The sequence below is a fragment of the Hemicordylus capensis genome, chromosome 6 (assembly GCF_027244095.1).
Source record: "Hemicordylus capensis ecotype Gifberg chromosome 6, rHemCap1.1.pri, whole genome shotgun sequence".
Taxonomy (NCBI): domain Eukaryota; kingdom Metazoa; phylum Chordata; class Lepidosauria; order Squamata; family Cordylidae; genus Hemicordylus; species Hemicordylus capensis.
In genome coordinates, this window is record NC_069662.1 from 138,046,297 (window position 1) to 138,068,960 (window position 22,664).

Here is a 22,664-nt window from a genome sequence, read left to right on the forward strand (position 1 = left end):
TAAGCTGAAATGTAGCTTATTCAGAATATTTTGCATTTTGCTTTTCTAAGTTTGGATCTGGTGTCCATATAATAGCTGGCAAATGATACACGATCCTCAAACTTGAGTGAAAAAGTGAGGTGTTTTTCCTGTTTTAGTATGTATAAAAATAACTGAGGGATATTCAGACTAGCAATGTGCTGGTGATGGGGGCAGGACAATTTTCAGCCATCTTTGCTTCCCTCTGAGAGTTGTGCAGCCTCAGGGCATATTTTGAGGAGGCATGGTGGGTTTCAGAGGGAAGCCCACTATGCTAATCTGGATGTTAAACATTGTCTTAATTCATGGCTAAAGATTTGGAAGCTTGCTGGAAACCTAAGTTTGTTCTATGCTTAAACCTTCTAATATATTACTTCAAATCTAATTATAAACTAAATTATTTATCAATAAATATGTTTCATTTTTTAAAAATGAATTTATAATAAGCGTTGTTTTGAAATACATCTATATTTACTCACTGTAGACTGCCTTATGTATTATGCTTAAATCTCTAGGAGTGTTTGTCCTGCATAGCAAGTAAAGTATTCTGACCTAGTGGGTCAGCTACAACATAGCCAAGTCTTTTTATGGAAGGAATTCCTCCCATCTCCCCACCACCACCACACACACCATTTGCCTTTTGTTTTAATTTTTTTTTTAAGGGAGACTTCTGCCCATGTTCTTCTTAGCACTTTGATCCATTCAACATTTTGAGAAGTATAGAGGCACTGCAAAAAAAGCTTCACCCATAGTTAATGAAGGTTAGACTTCATCCCATTCAGGATATTTATTTGCAGTGCAGACCAGAGCACCTTCTTCACAGATGTAAAATGTTCAGGACTGGGTAGGGTGGTATCTTCTTCCTATACATCACTTCAGAGTGATTATCCAAAGTGCCTCAATTCCTGTTCAGATAATATTTCCTATGGGACTCCACCTAGGAGGAGATTGTGAGTGGGCTTGAGGCTCTCTCTCGATCTCCTACCTGTTGTTGTTGTTGTTCCCTCATCAGGGGGGAAGATACCAAATGAACTCAATATTTCCTTGGATAAATATCTTATCCAAGATATTTCCTTGGATAATATCTTCCTATGATATTATCTTCCTATAGTGTGAGACATGAAGAAGCAAGCACGTGAATCCAAGGCTTGCTCACAAGGACCTGCATCCTTCTTCCTCTTATCTCTTTCACCCATTCAGCATTTGAGATTAGAATGCTTAGGCAATATATCACCTTAGCCAGGCCATCACAGCCCCTCCTTTTATCCTTAATCATTTAGGGAGCATGATGGTTCTATATTGTTTCTTTAGCTGTTACAAGAACAGTTCAATAGTTTTTCAGATGCATTTTATTGATTAAAAAAATACAAGAGTGTAATACGAATTCATATAAGTTTAAAGAAAAGTGTTGGGGGGGGGAGAGAAAATCCAGATAAAAGCAGATACATTCTAATTTATTCTCCATTCTTCCAAGTCTCCCTTCTTACTTCCTTTTTGTGTATGTGCCCAAACCTAACCAATGACAGTTTCCCCCAAAACAAATTGGTTTACTCTACCCAGTCAATATATAATGACTCTGTCTGTTTCAATGTGTTCCAATAATTTAAACAGCCTCTTTTTTACATTTATGGATATTTTTATTGTAAATTTTCAAATATCAATGCTACCTTTTTACTATTCTTACTAATTTCTAGTAAGCAAGCCTTTTTTACTTAAAAAAAAAAAACCTTTTTAAGTAACCTAAGTGTAGATCTGGCCTGCTACTAGCTAAAGTCACAGTGGGGTGTGTGTGTGTGTGTGTGTGTGTGTGAGAGAGAGAGAGAGAGAGAGAGGCAGGTACAATAAAAATTAAGCACATTTTAGAGATTTCAGAGTTAAAAACAAACAGTGTAAAACAAAACACAAGGAAATTAAAGCTCTTCTTAAGAATACATTGGAACAATTTTTCAAAAATGTACAATTTAAGAAAAAATGATCTCCCCCCACCCCCATCTCTTTTTCTTGTTTGCTGTATAGACAAAACCTGTTGCATTTGCAGTCCGGACAAATGTTAGCTACAGTGCTGCCCATGATGATGATGTACCAGTCCCAGGCATGGCTATCTCATTTGAAGCAAAAGATTTCCTTCATGTTAAAGAAGTAAGTCAATTTATATTGAAATTGTAGCAGCTATTGGCTGACTTACTGTCAGATGATTTAAATGTCCTGGATGCAATGTGGCAAGTCCGTATATGTGATAGAAGTTATCTGCCAGGAGCTAACAAGCAATTTATTATTTTTTTAAAAAAAATCCACTTCAGTACCTTGAATTTAACATCAGCATTTTAACTACCGGTAGTTAAAATCAAGATACTGAACTGAAATTTTTAAAATAATAAATTTTAAAATATAAAATAATTTATAATAAGCAGACTTTCTTTTTTCTAATTAACACAGTGTTTTGATGTACTGTCTTATAAGTTATTGAACCCAGAAATATGGTTCTTCTTTAGCTGATATATATGAGAGAGAACTTGCTTTGGCATATATATCTACGAGAGAGAAAGAAGCCAGTGACTGACATCCTGATGAATGAAGCAGGGATGTAGCGGGAAGCTGCCGGACACTTCTCAACTATTGCATGTGCAAGTGAGAGGAAAGTAATTTTTGCTGAGCTTTCCTGCATCCAGAAATGCGCTCTGCCTTCTAAAAATATGTCTCTAAGGCAGCACAGTCCTCATGGACAGGGGCGTAACTATAATAGGGCAAGGGGAGACAATTGTCTGGGGGCCCACTGCCTTGGGGGGCCCCCCAGAGCAAGTCACATGACTTACTCCCCAGGCCGCACACCCGCCCGGGCTTCCTTCAGTTGGATTCATCCTCCGAAATTGATGTGAGTGTTCATCCCTGGAGCTACCAGAACAGAATGTCTTTCTCTAGTACCATTAAATGACTTGCATCGTCCACAAGTTACAAAACCTTTTAAAAATAATTTAGGAGGATGTTCTGTTGTGGGACATAGAAGATACTCACACACACGGGGGCCATTTTAAAATCTTGTCTCTGGGCCCACTCCAATCTTGCTACGCCCCTGCTCATGGACATATTTTTGGAAGGCACAAAGGACTTCCAGAGGCAGGGAAGATAAGTAAAAAACCGTTCCTCCATTCCCCTTGTATGCGCTGCAGAAGTGGGGAAGCCGCCGGCTCAGAGGACACAGCCTCCCACTGTGTCCTTACTTCATTAGGATATTAGCCAGTGCAATCAAGTGAGACATCAAGAAAATCTGTCCTTTTCTATGGGTCTACATACAGTACATCCAACACTGGCAGATTTCTATGTTAAAATGTTGGTTGCCACCACATTCTCATGAAGGGTGGGTGCAATTTAACTATTCAAAGCATCAAGCAGAAAGAAGTACTGCCATTTTTTGTTCACAACCCTCTTCCCTCTATCACTTTTTTCACAGTAGGATTCTAAAACTGGAAAGAAGCCAATTGGCAGAAAAGCAGCTAAGGGTGGCTGTTCTGGAGGGTAGGATTAGGAAGGGAAATATTCTGCACCTGCCTTCCAGCAGTTCCTTTCAGTTGCTTGCCCTTACCTTTACTTTGTACTTTGTACCCCACTTCATAACAGTAGGTAGCCCCTAAATTCAGGGATTGCATTTGCAATCTCATAACCTTTGCTTCAAACCTGCTCTGTTTCTGATAGATATTCTCCAGTTCAGTGTGCCATCATCAACAGTATTATTTTGGCCAACGGCTAAGTGCTGAAATACTTTTGTACATGTGAAATCACTAGCTTCTCCTCTTTGTATATACACATGTATCTATAATAGTGATGATATCTTATGCAAAACTACTTTGAAGGCTTGAAACGGGTCTCTTTTATATTTTACAATGGCTTATATTTTACACCTTATATTTTACAAACTTATAAGGGGTAAAATATGCCACCTCATATTTTACAATGGCTGGATATGCACTTAAATTACTATATGTAAATACAATTAATTGTAAAACTAGCATATCATTTGATATATATAAGAATGGGGAAAAGACAGGAGTATGCAAAAGAAACTACCTTCTGACTTCTGATATTTAAATACATGCATCTATCTCTGCCTTTAGAAATTTAACAATGACTGGTGGATAGGACGTTTGGTAAAAGAAGGATGTGAAATAGGATTCATACCAAGTCCAGTCAAATTAGAAAACATGAGACTGCAGCATGAACAGAAGGCTAAGCAGGGAAAATTTTACTCCAGGTAATAGTCCTTTTAGAACTCTTTTATTTGGTAAGATGTTACATTATATAGCATACTGTATTAGTGTCTCTGAGTTAAGATACTTTTTGCAAGTAAGCATTTCAAAACAATGGCTGACATCCTGACAAAACAATGGGTGACATTTCTTGAAATTAAAAGGGCAAGTTGGGTATGCCTAACTTGTCCTTTTAATTTCAATGGCCTTCCTCCAGAAAATTTATTCAGGATATCCATCAATGACATGATAGGTGGTGGTGGGAAATTAAAATCCCAGGAATCCTATTCTAGACCATTCGTCATGATATTATCTAATGCTGTTGGTCACACCTTTACACTAAATAATAGTGCTAATATTTGTGTCTCAACTCCACCTTTAGCATTGTTTGTCATGATTCAAATTGTATACAAGATGCTTGTTGGTATATTATACACAAATATTTGGTACTAGTTTCTGGTTTTATTTGAAAAAAAATTTTTTTAAAGAGCCTTTAGATCTATTTAAGCAGTACTTCAAATGCAGGATTGCATTCTGGGGACAGTCTGGGGTTGGGTTTCAGGGTTTCATGCCCCTCTCCTGTCTCCTGCACTTCGCCAGATGCACCATGTTCAAATAAGCATGGGATTTTCCTAATGCATTGGTTTGGTTTTTCAGCTGTTGGAAGAGTTGGAGACTAGAGAAGAAAGGAGTGTGCAAGCCCAAGGCATGGGAGTAGATTTTCACACACACACACACACACACACACAGAGAGAGAGAAAACTTTGCTTAGTCACTGATCCATTGTGAGTACTTTAAACAAAAAGTACGGAAAAGAGTGACTGCTTAATGTTTCAGTTCTTTCAAGAAGGATATAGAGAGATCTCAGAACTGACTGAAACTTTCAGTTTGAAAGCAAGCATATGAAGTAGTTTTAAAAGAGTTAATATTTATTTACTTTACTCTAGTAAATCAGGAGGAAATTCATCATCCAGTTTGGGTGACGTAGTACCTAGTTCCAGAAAGTCTACACCTCCATCATCTGGTAAGTGGGTCACTGCTCTTTTCATAATTAGCATCTTCCTGCATCTTACAGTTGTGCGTTAGGTGACAAATCACCACCCACCATTTTTTTAACGATACATTAATAGGTTCAGACTCCAGATAATTTTAGTAAGACTCATTCATGTATGTGCTTGAAACAAATGAGAGGTAGGATAAAACTTCTAGGCAGTGTTCTGGCTAGTGCACATTTTGGAGTGATGTTGGTGTAAATTAAAGGCCTCTGTTTTCTGTGGATGAGGATTATACAGTTTCTTAAGCCACTACATAACCAATCTATGTCCCATGGCTATTGGTTGTTTTGCAAGGCAGAATTAAGGCCCCATGATTGTAAGTAAGAGTGGCTCTGTGTGGGCCACTGTAACCATGCCAGCAGCTGCTGAAATGTTTGTTTTGTTAGGGGTTTTTTTTTAGCTATTTATATATATATGCTAATATTATCTTTCAATATGTCATCTTCTATATTTTTAATGAACAAGCCACTGTGGGCCCAATCTTTGTGGAAATCTGGGACACGGTTGAAATGAAGAAACTATGCTGAAGGATTGTAGTCTAATCTGTCTCAGGTCCACAGAAAAGTGTTTGTGGCATCACACATTTTGTTTGCCTGTTCTAAGTGGTAGAACTATTTTCTTGATTCATCACTGTCACTTTGATATAGCAGAAATAGAAATATTAAATTGCTCCCGCTACATGTTATGGTTGTCTTGGATGATTACCTTGTGCCATAGTTTAAGATATCTGCGATCTCTCCTTTTGAATAATAAATGTTTTCTAATGAGGAAGAAAGATTTAATAATCTTGTGATGTCCATGAAGTCTCTCAAACAGAACTGAATGACTTTTCCAGTTAAGAATTTAGATGCCCGAAATGCATGGATTTGAGAGAGAGAGAGAGAGAGAGAATATTTCTCTTTCCTTATTTTTAAAGCATTCCAGTATTACAAATTTAATCCAGGATAGTCTTCAATGTATTTCACTTGAACTTTATAATTAATTAATTAAACCTCCACATTAACTCTGTAACCGCCTTAAAATAATCAATATCCTCAGGAACAGGTGGAAACGAAAGGGATGTTTGTTTAGTAAAACAAGGACTATGTTAATTTTGCAGTGTGTTTTTATTTGGTAAAGGCTTAAAGGAAAAATAAAATAAAATTGTATTACAGTCCACATCCAGCTTGGACTGTAATACAGGAAAAACAAAATACAGGAAAGGAAAGCAGAGTATTCAGTCCAAGCATATCAAATATAATAATATTCAGCAGCTCTTACAGTGTGAATAGCCCACAGGTTCCCTAGGGTTATTTGTACAATTTAACCATCTGTCCTCTAATATCGCAGGCCATAGCACAACATTTAGCAACTGTAAGGGTAATGTCAATATTCAAGACTGAAAGGAGAAGAGAAACATAAGTTATCTGGCCTGCCTGGGAAATTTGTTAAAATAGGAGTAATAAAAATATGACAAATATCTCTAGAAAACTGACAAGAAAGGAGCACATGGTCCACCATTTCCACCATTCTCATTTGGCAGGGACAACATTTAATATAAGGTAATCGTACAAATTTCCCCTCCATTACAGCTGAGGGCAGTGCTCCAAAGTGAGCCAAGGAAAAAGCTGTCCGATGTTTGGAGACTACAAGGCTAGTAAGATATTCCCCTGAAGGAAAATTTTAGCTATGATTCCCAACCACCAAACTACTTGAAATCAAACTTCTATCCCTTTTAAAGATCTACATCCCAAACTCATTGTTTAATGGTCTCTTTAGCCTTAAAAGGGCCAAGGGATATAAGAGCAAAAGGAGCAAACCCATAGCTCTGAAGTTTCTTGCCTAACATTATCTTCCATCTGGAGCAAATGTTTTCAACCATCGTCAGTGGGGCCAGCCAGCCACTCGGGGCAGAACACTAGCTTGAGCCAAAAGTTGATTGTATGAAGCCAGACTCAAGCCTCTAATGAAATTTGTACGGAGTACATTAAAAATACTTGCATCTAAATTATATCCCAACAGTCAGAGAACTGTTTTGTCTTTTTGGTGGGTACATTCCTAGACAGCCATGTGAACAGATTAGGGAAAACAGCTCATGCAGTCTGTGCTTGGAGGGGCAGAGAGAGGACAGCCCCCTTACTTTTTGTGACCATCCCTTAGCTACTGTTTTTGAAGGCTTGGGATGCAAAATTTATCTAAAATTGTGTGAGAGTCAGAGGTAGGGCTTGTGGATTTCATTAAGGACCCTCCGTCTTTCCCCACATAATTAAAGCACTGTATGCAGCCAGAATTGTCTTGACTAGGAGTTGACCTGTGGTACTCCAGATGTTGCTGAACTACAACTCCCATCATCCCCAGCTACAGTTTATTGTGGCTGGGGTTATGGGAGTTGTAGGGGATTATGGGAGTTGTAATTTAGTAACATCTGGAGTACCACAAGTTGGGAACCCCTTGTCTTGACCATTTACTGTGGTGAGAACAAGCCTTCTTTTTTTCTGCTTATACCTGGCTTGCCTTTTTAACGAGATTATTAGCTTTATGAAAAACTTTCAGAACATCTCTGCCTGCATCTATGGCTGTCTAGGATTACTGCCAAAGTTTCTAAATATCGAAACAATACTTAGAACTTTTTTGCTGTCATGAACTTTTAGAAGTGTAATAAGTAAATATCAACACATTCTGCTATTCATTCTCCCTGTTGTGTCCATCTAAGAAGTAGATAATGGTGCTTACTCAGGTACACTCTGGACAGTAGAAATGGACTATAGGCATCACAGGTAGGAAAGGACCTGCTTAGTATTAAACTTCTAACATGATTAGCAGATATTTGATAACAGCGTTCTATTTTTACCAGAGTCTATTTTCATTCTCTTTCATATTCTGAAAGCAAGTTTGTGGCCCGGGATTATTTGCATTGTTTTACATTGCTACTAGTCACTACTTCCTAAACCACTAAATGTACACTCTACTGTCACAACTTCTGTCATCATCATCATAATAGGAGGAGGTGGTGTATTAGGAGTTGGTGTGTTTGGTGCTGGTGCATTAGGTGTAATGCACCTTGGCACATTAGGTGTTGTACAGAAGAGGCATGTCATTCCATCTCTGCTCAGAGAACATCTATTGGCTGACATCCTAACAAAGTGATGATACAGCCTCGCCATGACAGGCTTCTGTTAATGTAGCTGGAGGCTTCACCGCTTCCGCCACATGTGCATACAGGGGCAAGGGAGTGATTTTGCTGATCTTCCCAGGATCTGGAAGTGCTGTGTGCCTTCCAAAAACATGTCCCTGAAGACTGCACAACCAGAAAAAGAATAGCAAAAATAGCTTCCCCATCACATCTGCTGCGAATGTGGAGAAGCCACTCTTGCTGTATCCTTGCTTTCTTAATCAGGATGTCAGCCACTGTTGTCTATTTTTGTAACACATTTATTCATTTGGGAGAGGAAAAAGGAAAGAACATTTACAATCTACTTCTTGATTTCATCCCAACCTCATCCTCTGCCGATCCAGCTCCATATTTTAGTAAAGCCTTTGGGTTGATATTTGTGTGGTCCGCAGAGACTGGAAAGTCTTTTTCCTCCTTCACCTCCCTGAAGATAATTGTAATTCGTGAGTGTATGATTTCATATGCTATGAATGCATCCTCTTTCAACTAGACACATTTTAGTTGAGTAAAAGTAATTGCTGCCAGTTCAGTTAGACTCAAAAATAACAGAACCTTACTTCCCATATAACTATAGATAACTGTCACTTCTCTCTATCTAGAATCTATCTATGTGTAGAATCTATCTATGTGGTCGCTGAGTCGACACCAACTTGACAGCACTTAATCAATCAACCAATCAACTTTCATTTAAATTAAAATTTACAAATGTATAGAACAGAATTGGTTTTCTGCATATTTGAAATAATCAAGAACTTAACTTCTTTGCATTTAACATTCCTTGTATATATTTTAAGAAGTCTCTAAAATTGTTATCTGGAATAATGATTGTCATACTATTTTTACCTAAGACTGAAGAAGAATAGTTGATCTTTATTCCACTTTTGGTTCCAGTTGTGACACACTTTTCCTCTGTCCTTCTATTTTAAATTATCCTCAACCTCCCCTGCTAACAGTATGGTCCACTTGTAAGACTTCTACAACCATTAGTGGCAGGGTTGATAAATACTGTATCAATGGTTTAAGAACAAAAACAAAAATGGATTTTTAAAATATAGATTGGATTTTTAAATTTTAAATTGGATTTTAATTTTGTTTAAAAATAATTTATTAAAAAGAACCTAGGTCAAATACATCATCATGAATCTTAATCATAACTCCTAATTAAGTTCTGTTAACTTGTTTTCAGCAGCATATGAGTATGAGAGATAACAAACCTGATCAATTTTGCAGATCGTGTATGTGCAGCATGCACACACAGACACAGTCAATCCCTTGCCTTCCCCTATTAAAGTGAAAAGACATTAGGCCCATTCACATGTTATGTTCACCGCCCATAAAATGGGTGTACAGTGTACACGGGTACAGTCATTCACATATTATGTTGAACAAAGGTATAGCAGTACACTTCCTATCTGTACCATGTATTTGAAGGGCCTGTATCCAGGTTCACTTTTAAAATTAACCCAGATACAGTAATTCACACAGACATTTGTACAAGTTTACAGACATCTGTGCACTCATACAGCATAATTTCTGAATTGGGCTCAAGAAGGCTGATGAACAAATAGAGGATTTGTGGGCGATGGAATAGATCTGAGCAAGGAGGGCTCTGGACATAAATGCAAGTGGTAGGGGAGGGGAATAGAAAGTGAAACCAAAAGTGAACAGAGCATATGGATACAGTCCTGAGGAAACTTTTTCCAAGTGTATCTTCCATTTTAGAAGGGAAACAGCTATTATGGCAGCAGGCTGTAAAAGAGACCCCACTTGGGAATATTTTAATGAAGTTCCGGTATTGTGGGTAAGATGGGCATGCGTGCAAAATGCAAACAGTGCAACAAAGAAATGCAAGCCCTGGTTGCCCAAATGAAACAGCATTATGAGAAGCATGTACATATTATAGTGTGTACTTACCTTCTAAAAATGAAACCTACATTTCTGAATATGTATTAAGGTTATATTAGAAAACAAGAATGCACTTTTACTGGGAAATGATGATTAAATAGAATCTTCTTGACTAGCTATTTAAATTGTGATTTAAAATTGAGTCCTCCTGATTAGTGAGGACTCGTTAAAATTGAGTCCTCCTAGTAAATTCTACAGGCCCCAAGACAATGCTCTATGCTATCTTGTGATATTCATGTGTAATATGCGTGCTTTTTTGAAGTTAATCTAGATTGCTTAGATTTAGGAGTTTCCTGGAACACAGTAGATGTGTGTGTACGTGTGCTGTTTATGTTGGTGCACATCATGCTTTTTGGATGTGCAAATTTCCATCCACCCAACAGTTTTGAGTGCTTGGTTGCAGATTCAGTATATTGATCTAATCCTCCAGTCATTCTTCAAAGTGTATATTCCTACATAGCTGAGAATACATTTGTATTTGTGAGTATAATTATATAAAGTTGAGAAAAGGCATAGTTGAACAAAAGCCGCATATAATATATAGTTGCATATATATCATATAGTTGCATTCCTATGTGTGTTTTCTAAGCCTGATGTATTGTACCTTCTTAAATTTTCCCTTTTTGTAAATTCTGTTCAGTATTCCTGATGGAAGTTTGACCTGAGGTGGTGTTGCTTTGTGTTTTTCTCTTAACCCTTTTCTCCTCTCCCTGCCATCTGACAATTTTACATTGTTTATCTGTATATAGCTATAGACATAGATGCCACTGGCTTAGATGCAGAAGAAATTGATATTCCAGCAAACCATCGCTCCCCCAAACCCAGTGCAAACAGTGTAACATCACCCCACTCCAAAGAGAAAAGAATGCCCTTCTTTAAGAAGGTAACACTTACTTCCAAGCTGCCATCTGTACACTGTTCACCTGCACTGCGTCACATTTCTAGTCCTGTTGACTGTCTGCGTCCTTTGACAAGCCAATAACATGCATGCTTTGTTATTCTTTGTTTCTTTTCCATGCTGCTGTAGCTAAGCAGAAGCAGAAATCGGTAAGTTTACATTGACACAAGCTGTGTTAATTCTGCCACTGGCATCATTAGCATCATCACCTACAGTGTATGCAATACAATCATTTTAGTACAAAGGATGAAACTTCTCAAACTCCTAGCTGATTCAGTATAGTAAAAACAAGCAGACTAGGCCCTGTGAGTGATTCAGTCAAACAATGCTTATGGTACTTTTCCTTTTTGATGGAATAATAGGCCGCCAAGGGAATTTCTTTAACATCCACAGAAGTAAAACTTTGACAAGACCAGATAATGCACCTTTCTAGTGAATGCTTATTCTTTGTCTTTTTTCCAGATTTTTTAAAACTTGTAATTCAGTCTTATAATTATAATTCATTTTTGTTAAATCTGAACAGATACTCATCTTGTTCTTTAAAAAGAACCTTCAATTTTTAATTTAGTCAGTATTTAAACTTCTAATCCACTAGGTGCAAAATCTGCAGATGAGAAAGACCAGTGGAAAACTGCAGACTTGTTTTGGCGGTCTACTGTGAGTTTTTCCTATTGTCATATATAAATTCTTTCCCATTGTTCTTGCCTTCTCCTCCATCAGTCAGACTGTAGCATCTTGCCTATTAGACAGCAGAACTGGTGGCTCCTTTCACAGTCAGTTACTCCATAGGCAGGCTGATATATGTGGTATAGCCTCATCCTGTTTTCACCCATTATCTGGGAATTACAAGGTGCTCCTAAAGACCTACCTGGAATTTATTATTTAGAATCTAAATATTGGAGAGTTAAGCTAGCTACTTGCATTTATTTATTTTTATTTTTTAAATGATGATATCCTCAAATTTTCTCTTAAGAAAAACTAAATGAATACCTCCATACGTAAAATATTGTACATATAAACTTCCAGGGAATCTTGGTTTGCCAGTGCAGTCTAAGCTCTGTGATACAAAATACTCCTTCTTTTCATGAATGCCCAGCCTTCTTCAAACCCTGTTTGATTCTTCTTTTGCTTTAAAAAAATTCCCTTGCTTGCCTCATTTATCTTCCTTCATAGATGCCATAGTTACTTTGCCCAGTCTTTTACAGAGTGCCCTTAAATAAAAAGCAGTTAATTTATTATTATTCTGCAGTAGTGTTTCATTCATCATTAGTGTGAACATACACACAATTTTATTTTAAACAATTTGGTTCTTTCTTTTTACTAAATTGGTTCATTCTTTTTACTGGGCTGTGTTAGTGGAAGGGCCAGTTGTAGGAACAAGGCCTGCTACTTCGTTCTCCTTTTATAAGACAGACTTCTCAAAATAACTACAAAATTGCCAGGTGAAATTGTCTGTTGACATTTGCTCTCCATAATCTGGATGGGCACTCTTCCTCACTGTGGCACTCCAAATACAGTCATTGAAATGGCAAAATCTCCCTCACTAGCTATCTGGAATAAATGTGAAATATTATACAAGTGAAAGTGTCTTGTAGCCTGTTTCAGTCCCTTAACATATTGCCACTGACAGCATGCTTAATTGGAACTGGGAAAAGCTGACGGCTGGCATACAAATTGATTTAACAAGTACCAGTATTCCATCAAACAAGGTAATTTCTGTACCTACCCTAATTTTCAAGGGTTAAAATTAAGTGTGAGGCTGTTTTGTAATTAGCCACCATAAAAAAATAGCTATGTTTGCGGCATTGATCTGCTAAATATAAGGGTGGGGTAATAATTAATGTAAGGACTACTACAGTAATGCATGCAATTATTTAAATTCACAGCAAAACATGTAAAAGTGTACCTCCCTAGTCACACAACAGAAGTATAGGCTTTGCTTTAAAACTATTAGTGAGATTTTGCACTGTTAAAATAAATTCACATGCTTTTGATGCCTTGGGCACTGTTCTTCATTCTTATGTTATCAATTACATTATTAATTAAAAACAACAAAAAAGCCCTGTTACAAATATGTGTTTCATGCTTTAGACTGCTGCTTGTGTGGCATTTTGTGCTGTTGCTGTATTAATGTTTGTCTTTGTTTTCTTATGTTTGTATTCTACCTTATTGCTTTATTATTGTGGTTAAACTTGGGATGTGTTGACTACTGAAAATAATGAACAATTACAACATTCTGTGATGTTGACTGATGTATTTATACTGTGTAGGCCTTTGAAAAATAGACCTGGCATACCTACTTTTAAGCTTTTTCCAGGTTGGTGGTTTTGAATATGAAACATTTTGCCCTCTGCAAAAAACAAACAAAAAGAAAAACAAAACAGAAACAAGCCACATTTAGTGGTCTTGGTGATGTCTGTTTTTCATTTTTTTTAAAGAATGATTCCTCTTTTTTCCCATACTTGTGTATAATTGTGTGACACGTTTTGCACATTGAATGGCCAAGTATCCATTCATAAATTTTTGCATGATGTATCAAGTTAGTAATTCGATTAAATAGTAAAACACTTTAAAAGTTAATAGGAGTTTTATAAGGAGGAAGAACTTCAGGTTTCTGTTTATATAAGGTTTTACAGTTGCTAACATAATCATTTTTGTGAATTCACATGCCAGTGGCACTTAATATAGAGACTTGAAAACATGAGTATGATTGGAAAAACTCTTATATGAGCAATAAGAATTCACAATAGTGCCATTATTGTTCAGTAAATTGGAAACTTAGATTGAAAGATGAAGGCTGGCAGTTCTTCCTACTTGTTTGCTTTATTGTCTCTTCTCCTTATCACTTAAAAACATTACTTAATTTTAGAACTTCTTGGAATAAAAGTGCCCGTATTGTCTAGAAATCAGAACATGATGGCAATAGAATTCTATAGATAACATATATTGACCACTCAGAAAGAGTGACTGTCACCTTAAAACTACCTAGGAGGGAAAATTCTGCTTCCTAAATTTAAGAGTTTTCTTAAGAGTGTTTCAGAATTTCACTAGAACTGGACAGTGAGCCATGCAAATAAAGGTTTGGTGAAAGCATATACAAAAGCATTCTCCCAAATACTGGCTGACATGCCGAGCAAGGAAGCTCTACTATAGTGAGAGGAACAGGCTAGCAGCACTTCCCAACTAGCTAACTGCACTGGTGCCCCAGGAAAGGGGCTATTTTTTATGACCTGTCCTTCTCCAGGAAGCTCTCTATGCCACTCGAAAACATGCCCCCGAGGGCCGCACACAAAGGGCTGTCTTAGAAAAGGGGAGGTTGTCAAAAATTGCCCCTTTCCTCTTGCACTGGTGCAGTTAGTTGGCAAGTGCTGCTAGTCTGCTCTTCTCGCTACACTGGTGTTTTCTTGATCTGCATGTATGTCAGTCCCTAATAATAATCTTTTGGAACTGTCAGATTACTTGCTGAGAGAGGTCTGCAATAAATAAATAAATCCATGGGTAGAATCCAGATCTTTAGTGAAGCTGTATACCATCAGCAGAAGCTCCTCCCATTAATTGAGGTAGAGTTGTATTCATGCAATGGAAACCTTGAGCAAATAGAAGAGCCTTGCACAAGCAGAGCTCTTCTCCTTTTCTTGGGAGGCTTCCACTGATGGGAGTACTGCTTCTCAAAAGGTCTGGATGCTACCCAACACATCTCAGTTTTCCCCCTTGGTGATGCCCTTGGTAATTCCATTAGAAATTAATATTAGTAATTCCCATATATGAGAAATTAGCCTTTTTGTAGAAACTGGATTTTGAGTACTTTTTCTCTTTATCAGACAGAGCACATCCCTCCGTATGATGTAGTGCCTTCTATGCGACCAGTAGTTTTAGTGGGGCCTTCCTTAAAAGGATACGAGGTAAGAAAATCCTAATGAACATGTTCCGCTTTGTTGAATGGGAATTTAAACATTATTTACATCCCATTGAAATTATTGGAACTTAAGTTAGTCACAACTAACTAATCTCGTTCATTTCCGTAAGACTTGCCTAATTTTTAGGCCTGGGTTATTGGAAATATTGGCACCTCCTATAGTGCTGTTTCCTCCACCACATTGGAGGCAACTGATCTTGGGGCAATTACCCCAGATAGTATGTGGTTGCAGTGTGTGTATGTGTGTGTTTTCTTCATTCTCAGCCCAGCACTGGCACATGGGAGGCTGCGGAGACATGTAGGGGAGCCTTGGAAAGAGCACAGGGAAGCTGGGGAAGAGTGTGGGGATGCCTAGGGACAGTAGTTCCTCCCAGAGAAAAGGAATTACAATCGTAATTTCTTGCTTCTTTACTTTCAGGTGACAGATATGATGCAAAAAGCATTGTTTGATTTTTTAAAACACAGATTTGAAGGGCGGTAAGTACTTGAGAAGCTAGAGTAATGTGAATATTTTTGTAAAGCATACTTCTAAATCTGAATGTCAATTATATTGCAATGTTCTTGCCACGATGTTTTCTTCCAGGTTACAAGACAATGGGCAGGGCAAGTGCTTCTCCATTTAGGCACTTTCTGGCCACTGCAAGGATGAGCAGTTTCAATAAGTTCCGCACTCCCCTTTTCTTCTTCTGACTGCCTTTTCTTTAATTCATTTTTATAATTTTTGCTGCTTATTTAGGCAAGGGTTTTCCTTTTATTCAGTTACAGCTTAGTTTGGGCAAACCTAAAACCTCAATAGCAAAAGAATATCCAAGAAAGAAGTGAAAAGGAATGTAATTGTCTTATACTGTACTAAAGAATAGCCCCACAAAATCCAAGGCAAAATCCAGCATGAATGTTTGGAAGAAGGAAAATGTTTATAGATCTGCTCTGGAGTGCTTGGCTAGGACTCTCCTACTATACTTTTGGGCTAACGTCAGGAATCAGCTTGACTGTGGGAGAGCAGTTTATTACAGTATTAATCTTAAGCAAAGCTTTGGTCTGGAAATGATGTGGAAACATATATGCAGTTTAAAGATTTATTCGGGGGAAAGGGGTGCACAAGATGAAAACTTTGTTAGGCAAAGCAATAAAATCTTAGCTAACAGTCTTAAGAATCTCACGAAGAAGATTTTTAGCTTAAGGTCCAAATTGTAAATAAATCAGTTTAAGGCTTGCTGTAGAAAGGGCTTGGATGCCGAAGTGGAAAGGAAAGAGAAGGGGATGAGGAGATTTAAAGGGGCAGAAGGTTAGTATTATCTATCCTTGTCCGATGGTGCATCCAGTCCACTTGTAGATGGGCACATGAGCAGATTTCCTTGCAAAGGGAAGGAAGCAGAAAAGCAGGAAGAAGGAAGGGCAAGTGGAGTAGAGCTACCACTCACAACCTTACATAGGAACATAGGAAGTTGCCATATACTGAGTCAGACCATTGGTCTATCAAGCTCAGTATTGCCTTCACAGACTGGCAGTGGTTTCTCCAAGGCTGCAGACAGGAATCTCTCTCAGCCCTATATTGGAGAAGCCTCTGAGTGAACTTGGAACCTTCTGCTCTTCACAGAGCGGCTCCATCCCCTGAGGGGAATACGTTGCAGTGCTCACAGTTCTAGTCTCCCATTCATATGCAACCAGGTGGACCATGCTTGGAGGCAATGCATAAATCATGCTCCCTCCCTTGAGGGTCCAAAACTCAGGCAGAACAATGAGGTTAATTGTTGCATGAGTTGGTCAACAGGTGTAGACCCACTGAACAAAAGGCTGGAAATGGAGGTTGTGAATGGGTGACCTTTAAAAGCTTATCTAAGAACTGGGATGTCTCGCCAGGTGGGGAGAGAAGTTCTTCTTAAGTCTTATGACTTCACTCCTTAGTCCTCACCAACTGATTAGGTTGTGGACAGTGTTAATGAAACTGCCTCGAGGGTGATTGGCCAGCAACCCCTAATTTGGGTGAATGTGGGGAATTTAGCTCAAAAGGGGAGACAGTTCCACTCAGCCTTAATTTGTGCAAGCATATGAACTCAAGAAAATCAGCTTGAGAGAGAGGTTTGAATTAAATAAAAAAGGCGTTTATTAAAAAATAAAAACAGACTAAATTTCTGTGTGGCCCTAGTTTAAAGGCACTACAAATATGCTAAGAAACAGACTATTGTAAGGCATTGTTAGCTTAAAGTTCCAAATTATGTGTAAAAGGGGAAGTGTGACTCTGGTGGTCCTTTTGGACCTCTTGGCAGCTTTCAATGCTATCGTTCATAGTATCCTTCTGGAGCGTCTGAGGCGGTTTGGGGTGGGAGGCACTGCTTTGCAGTGGTTCCACTCTTACCTCTCGGGCAGATTCCAGATGGTGTCTCTCGGGGACTGTTGTTCTTCGAAAACTGAACTCCGGTTTGGTGTCCCTCAGGGCTCCGTATAGTCTCCAATGTTGTTTAACATCTACATGAAACCGCTGGGAGAGATCATCAGGAGATTTCGTGCAGGGTGTTATCAGTATGCTGATGGCACCCAAATCTGTTTCTCCATGTTAACATCATCAGGAGAAGACATAACCTCCCTAAATGCCTGCTTAGAGGCAGTGATTGGCTGGATGAGAGGTAACAAGCTGAGACTGAATTCAGATAAGACGGAGGTACTTATTGTACGGGGTCGGAACTCGGGAGATTATTTTGATCTGCTTGTTCTGGATGGGGTCACACTTCTGCAGAAGGAACAGGTATGCAGTCTGGGGGCGCTTCCGGACACAAAACTCTCCCTGGTGTCCCAGGTCGAGGCAGTGGCCAGAAGTGCCTTTTATCTTCTTCGGCTGATACACCAGATGCGTCCATTTCTTGAGAAAATTCACAGTAGTACATCTGCTGGTCACCTCCAGACGTGACTACTGCAATGTGCTCTGTGTGGGACTGTCTTTGTACATAGTCCGGAAACTGCAGTTAGTCCAGAATGCGGCAGCCAGGTTGGTCTCTGGGTCATCTCAGAGAGACCATATCACTCCTATTTTAAAAGATGTACACTGGCTGCCGATAGGTTTCCGGGCAAAGTACAAGGTTTTGGTTATAACCTATAAAGCCCTAAACAGTTTGGGCCCTGAGTATTTAAGAGAACGTCTTCTTTGCTATGAACCACACCATTCATTGAGATCATCTGGAGAGGTTTGTCTGCAGTTGCCACAGACTCATCTGGTGGCAACTCGGGGATGGGCCTTCTCCATTGCTGCCCTGAGGCTTTGGAACACACTTCCTACTGAAATAAGAGCCTCCCCTTCTCTTACAACTTTTAAAAAGGCAGTCAAGACACATTTGTTCACCCAGGCTTTTAATTAGATATTGTTTCAATTGTGTTTTAATAGTTTTAACTTTTTAAATTTTAATTGTTGAAATATGTTGATCTTTTTATTGGTTGTTTTTATTGTCTTGTAAACCGCCCAGAGAACTTGCGTTTTGGGCAGTATAAAAATATGTTATTATTATTATTATTATTATTATTATTATTATTATTATTATTATTAGTCCTTGAGAAGGACTTGATGTCTGGATAAAACAAACCAGTCAATAACACCTGTCTGACTGTGTAAACAATAATAATAATTAATAACAACTTGCGACTACAAACAAACATCTGCCACACAATATACCAGATATAACTGTAGTCCAGAGAAAGAAAAACAAGTCAGAATAACTGACATAGCAGTACCGGGTGATAGCAGAATAGAAGAAAAAGAAATAGAAAAAATAGAAAAATACAAAGGTCTACAAATTGAAATTGAAAGGCTGTGGCAGAAGATGACTAAAATAATCCCAGTAATAATTGGTGCCCTAGGTGCAATTCCAAAACACCTTGAAGAGCACCTCAACACCATAGGAGCCACAGAAATCACCATCAGCCAATTACAAAAAGCAACTTTATTGGGAGCAGCCTATATTCTGCAACGATATTTATAATAATAACAGCAACAACATTGATAATAAAATTCTGGCATCCCAGGTCCTTGGGAAGGACTCGATGTCTGGATAAAACAAACCAGTCAATACACCTGTCTGACTGTGTAAATAATAATAATAAATTCCCAGGCGGACTAGAGGGGTAGTTTAAGATAGAGGGGCAAGATTTCAGAAATAAGAGAAAGGGCCTGAAGAAGCCGGGCAAGTGGCTATATAATCTGTCCAGGAGAGGAACACCAAAGTGGTCTGCTGGAGACTCTTGTTGCAGTCTGCTGGGGTCCAGAGTGAGAGGCACTGAGATGTTTTGCAGTGGGAGTCCCAGGTGTAATATACATGAGGAAGCACACTGGGTCATGGAATTAGGGATACTTATATCCCAAAACGTGCCTTCAGGGCACTTGTCTTTTGTCCTGCTCTGCTGAACAGGGGAGCCCAGACAACCTATTTTTGGAATACAATGTGTCTTAGTAGGGATGTGTGAACTGGTTCAAATTTGAACCCAACTGGGGGGGGTTCAAATTCGAACTGGTACAATTCGATGGTTTCAATTTGAACCGAACCAGCCATCAGGTTCGAGCTGCAGGTTCGAATTCGAACCAAACTGGGTGGGGTGTGTCAATTTGAACTGTTTTGAACTGGTTTGAAGCTCTAAAAGTGGGTGGGGTGGTAGCTGGCACCCATGGGTACCTACCACCCAAACCCCAAAGCAATTGGACACTCGTACGATTTTTAATGAATTCTTGAAATTTATTTTTATTTTTTTCTCATAGGGTATAATGGGACTCGAACCAGCCCATTATTCCCTATTGTGGAGCACCCATGGGTGCCAAAAACCACCCAAACCCCGAAGCAATCAGACACTCCAATGATTTTTTATGAATATTTGAAATATTTTTAATTATTTTCTCATAGGGTATAATGGGACCTGAACCACCCCATTATCTCCTATTGTGGAGCACTTAGGGGAACAAAGGTGGGGTGGGTGGTAGGCACCCTTTCAGAATTATTTGAAAGGAATTGGGCAAAGGGCTGATTTTAAGTGATTTTTGAAATTTATGTGTCTTTAAGGTTTTTCTCCATAAAGAAGCATGGAGGTATCAGCAAATGTATAGCTTCACGTCGGGGGCAAAGGGGTGGCCTATAGCAGAGTGTGGTGGGTGGCAGTGCCCAAGGGGGGCAAGGAAGCTACCAGAATTATTTGAAAGGAAATGGGCAAAAGGCTGATTTTTAAGTGACTTTTGAAGTTTATGTGACTTTAAGGTTTTTCTCCATAGGGAAGAATGGAGGTTTCAGTAGCCCCATAACTGCACTTGAGGGGGTGCTGGGGTGGAACATAGGAAGCTGCCATATACTGAGTCAGACCATTGGTCTATCTAGCTCAGTATTGTCTTCACAGACAGGCAGCGGCTTCTCCAAGGTTGCAGGCAGGAATCTCTCTCAGCCCTATCTTGAAGAAGCCAGGGAGGGAACTTGAAACCTTCTGCTCTTCCCAGAGCAGCTCCATCCCCTAAGGGGAATATCTTACAGTGCTCACACTTCAAGTCTCCCTTTCATATGCAACCAGGGCGGACCCTGCTTAGCTAAGGAGACAAGTCATGCTTGCTACCACAAGACCAGCTCTCCTCTCTGAGTGGCCCAGAGCGAGTGGTGGTGTAGTGCACAGAGGTTGCCAACCACCCCCATGGCTTGCTAACCCATGGGGTACTGGGTTTTGTTGTTTCTGAGGTGTTCCGAGTGTAGATTCTCTGGTAGCATATGAGATTTTCAATGACAAACCATGAATCCACTCTCATTGGCTACCAGAGAATCTACACTCAGAACACCTCAGAAACAACAAAAACCAGTACCCCATGCTTTGCACCCTATGTGCACTACACCACCACTCACTCTGGGCCACCCCAGCACCCCCCAAGTGCAGTTATGAGGCTGCTGACACCTCCATGCTTCTTTATGGAGAAAAACCTTAAAGACACGTAAACTTTAAAAATCAGCCCTTTGCCCAATTCCTTTCAAATAATTCTGATAGCTTCCTTGCCCCCCTTGGGAACTACCACTCACCACAATCCGTACTAGGCCTCCCCTCCCCCACCCACACCCACCCCCAACGTGAAGCTATACATTTGCTTCAATCCTCATTATTCCCTCTGAGGAATTCAAAAATACTTTTAAAATTCACCAATAATTGGAGGAGTGTCTGATTGCCTTGGGGTTTTGTGGGTGGTAGGCATCCCTGGGTGCTCCACAATAGGGGATAACGGGCTGGTTCAGGTCCCATTATACCCTATGAGAAAAATAATTAAAAATATTTCAAATATTCATAAAAAATCATAGGAGTTTCTGATTGCTTCGGGGTTTGGATGGTTTTTGGCACCCATGGGTGCTCCACAATAGGGAATAATGGGCTGGTTCGAGTCCCATTATACCCTATGAGAAAAAAATAAAAATAAATTTCAAGAATTCATTAAAAATCGTACGAGTGTCCAATTGCTTTGGGGTTTGGGTGGTAGGTACCCATGGGTGCCAGCTACCACCCCACCCACTTTTAGAGCTTCAAACCAGTTCAAAATAGTTCAAATCCAAACTGATCCGGGGGGGGGGTTGAACAAAACCAAAACCGAACCTCCCTCTCCTGATTTGAACCCAGTTCAAATTCAAACCGAACTGGGCAAACCGGTTTTCTCCATATCCCTATGTCTTAGTCCTTCCTGGGTATGAATGTGTGTGAATCGCCTATGGCATTCAAGGCTGGTTGTGAGGACAATTGGAGTGTGCATGTGCATTTAAAGAATATCCTGTGCTGCGACTGACTCTCCCAATAATTCTATCAACAGTTTCAATAGGCACACTTTCAAAGTTATATCACTTACTCATCCCTATTGTAATGGAGGCTGCAGATAAGAAACTTGTCTTATCTGTCTTTTCTCCCTGGCCTCATGGCCAGGTATTGTCTCTCTTTGTGAGAGGAAGTTTAGGTTTCATTCCAAGACTGAAATGATCTTAGATGCCAAACAATTGCAGTAGCTACAATTGCAGTAGCTGGGAGTCTGCTTAGCTGGGCACGCTTCATAGAGAGTGTGAAGCTAATCCCCTTTCCAATTTGTGGGGTTTGCAGCCAAATCTGGGGGCGACCAGTGCATTACCAAATAAATGACTTTTCTCCATGTATAATATAGACTGGGAGCTCACATTGCGGTGTAGCTCCTGAGCATAGCCAAAGTGCAATATCTGAGAGTGGAGATGCAGTTACAACCAGGGAGGCTTCTGGGATCAGACAGAATAAGCTCAGCTGGTAACAAGAGTGGGGTAGGGATGTGCTGTGCTTATCTGAGTAACTGCAGAGGGGAGTTTATTTCTGGCAGGAGTGAGTTAGCTATTCCCTCTGAGAGTATGTTTTTAACCTGAGGTCTACTTTGCCAGCGTTTTCTTCTCTTTGAAGGTCAGACGAAGAGAGGTTTGGGATGATTCCCTTCAGTCCTTGGTTATGGTGACCTAGGGCTGCACTGCTCCATGGT

At 39.4% G+C, this 22,664-nt stretch overlaps 1 protein-coding gene across 10 annotated transcripts in view; it reads left to right on the forward strand.

The window, feature by feature from the left end:
- The window catches only part of CACNB2 (calcium voltage-gated channel auxiliary subunit beta 2), a 303,174-nt gene that overhangs the window by 250,905 nt on the left and 29,605 nt on the right, over positions 1 to 22,664 (forward strand). For 7 of the 10 annotated variants that reach the window (XM_053259773.1, XM_053259771.1, XM_053259778.1 and 4 more), the window contains 6 exons: positions 2,035 to 2,157; positions 4,128 to 4,264; positions 5,207 to 5,283; positions 11,120 to 11,253; positions 15,090 to 15,170; positions 15,603 to 15,661. In XM_053259773.1, coding sequence (XP_053115748.1) covers positions 2,035 to 2,157; positions 4,128 to 4,264; positions 5,207 to 5,283; positions 11,120 to 11,253; positions 15,090 to 15,170; positions 15,603 to 15,661 — 611 coding nt within the window. Of the gene's footprint in view, positions 1 to 2,034; positions 2,158 to 4,127; positions 4,265 to 5,206; positions 5,284 to 11,119; positions 11,254 to 11,397; positions 11,418 to 11,863; positions 11,926 to 15,089; positions 15,171 to 15,602; positions 15,662 to 22,664 lie in introns of all 10 variants that reach the window. The other 3 variants (XM_053259774.1, XM_053259780.1, XM_053259772.1) reach the window with 2 other exon arrangements.